The sequence below is a fragment of the Branchiostoma floridae genome, chromosome 3 (genome assembly GCF_000003815.2).
Source record: "Branchiostoma floridae strain S238N-H82 chromosome 3, Bfl_VNyyK, whole genome shotgun sequence".
NCBI classification, from domain to species: Eukaryota; Metazoa; Chordata; class Leptocardii; order Amphioxiformes; family Branchiostomatidae; genus Branchiostoma; species Branchiostoma floridae.
In genome coordinates this window covers 12525914-12526765 of record NC_049981.1, presented here as the reverse complement: position 1 = coordinate 12526765, position 852 = coordinate 12525914, and the positions used below count along the sequence as shown (strand labels likewise).

General features: G+C 39.8%; 1 protein-coding gene across 1 annotated transcript in view; it reads right to left on the bottom strand.

Moving 5' to 3' along the window:
• Positions 1-852, bottom strand: part of LOC118411696 (short transient receptor potential channel 5-like) — a 7535-nt gene that overhangs the window by 1757 nt on the left and 4926 nt on the right. Inside the window, exon 5 of the mRNA XM_035814174.1 lies at positions 47-178. Coding sequence (XP_035670067.1) covers positions 47-178 — 132 coding nt within the window. The remainder of the gene's footprint in view (positions 1-46; positions 179-852) is intronic.

Sequence of the window (852 nt, the reverse complement as noted above, 5' to 3'; positions counted from 1 at the left end):
AGATCAGCAACATACCGAGAAAGGGGTGAAAAGTGAAGAGGGACACGGCCCTCATAAACACGACTATCGTGAAGATGGAGAAAAGCACATCGGCGACGGCGACCGGCTGGAAGCTGTTCTCGTTCGCTTTTCGGGCCCAGTCATCCGCCACCGTGCTCTGGCTGGAGAAGACGTGTAGCTAACGAGAAGATTAAACAAAAACGTTAATACACCTGGCTCAATTCAAACATAAAACGTTATATTGCTCTCCTCGCAATTAATCACTCCCTGGTTCTCAACTATGTACAACGTTAACACGATTGTTCCCAAGCAAAAAGAACTGTAGAAAGTTCGTTAACACAAGAATTATGCAGATTGTAGAGTACTAGTGGAATAGACAATTGCAAAATGATCTCTTCGTATTGAATAATCGCTCAGTTTATAGAGGAATACGGTACGGTAACCATTCTTACCTTAAAGATTGTTACGAGCCGAAGTGCAAACTGTGTCAGATAGAGGGCAACCATCAGGAAGTCCAGGATGTTCCACAACTGTTTGAAGTGGTTCCACAAGCCTTCTCTTAGCACTTCCTTTAATTCCTTCCATCCTATATCTAACATAGTGGTGAAAGCGTAACAAGAAAAGGTGTAAACATGCAATGCATGTAATGGAAATAAAACGTTTTCTCACTTCTTGATACGTTACAGATTGCTGAATTGACAATAAACATAAGATCATAAAAGGGTATGAAAAGTATACGTGAGTATTTGGAAATTTACCAGACTTTTAAGTATGAAATCAACATGGTATTTGGAATGTTGTTAATATGGCACAATTTGATAGATCATAGCAACAAATAGAAGTACTCAATTG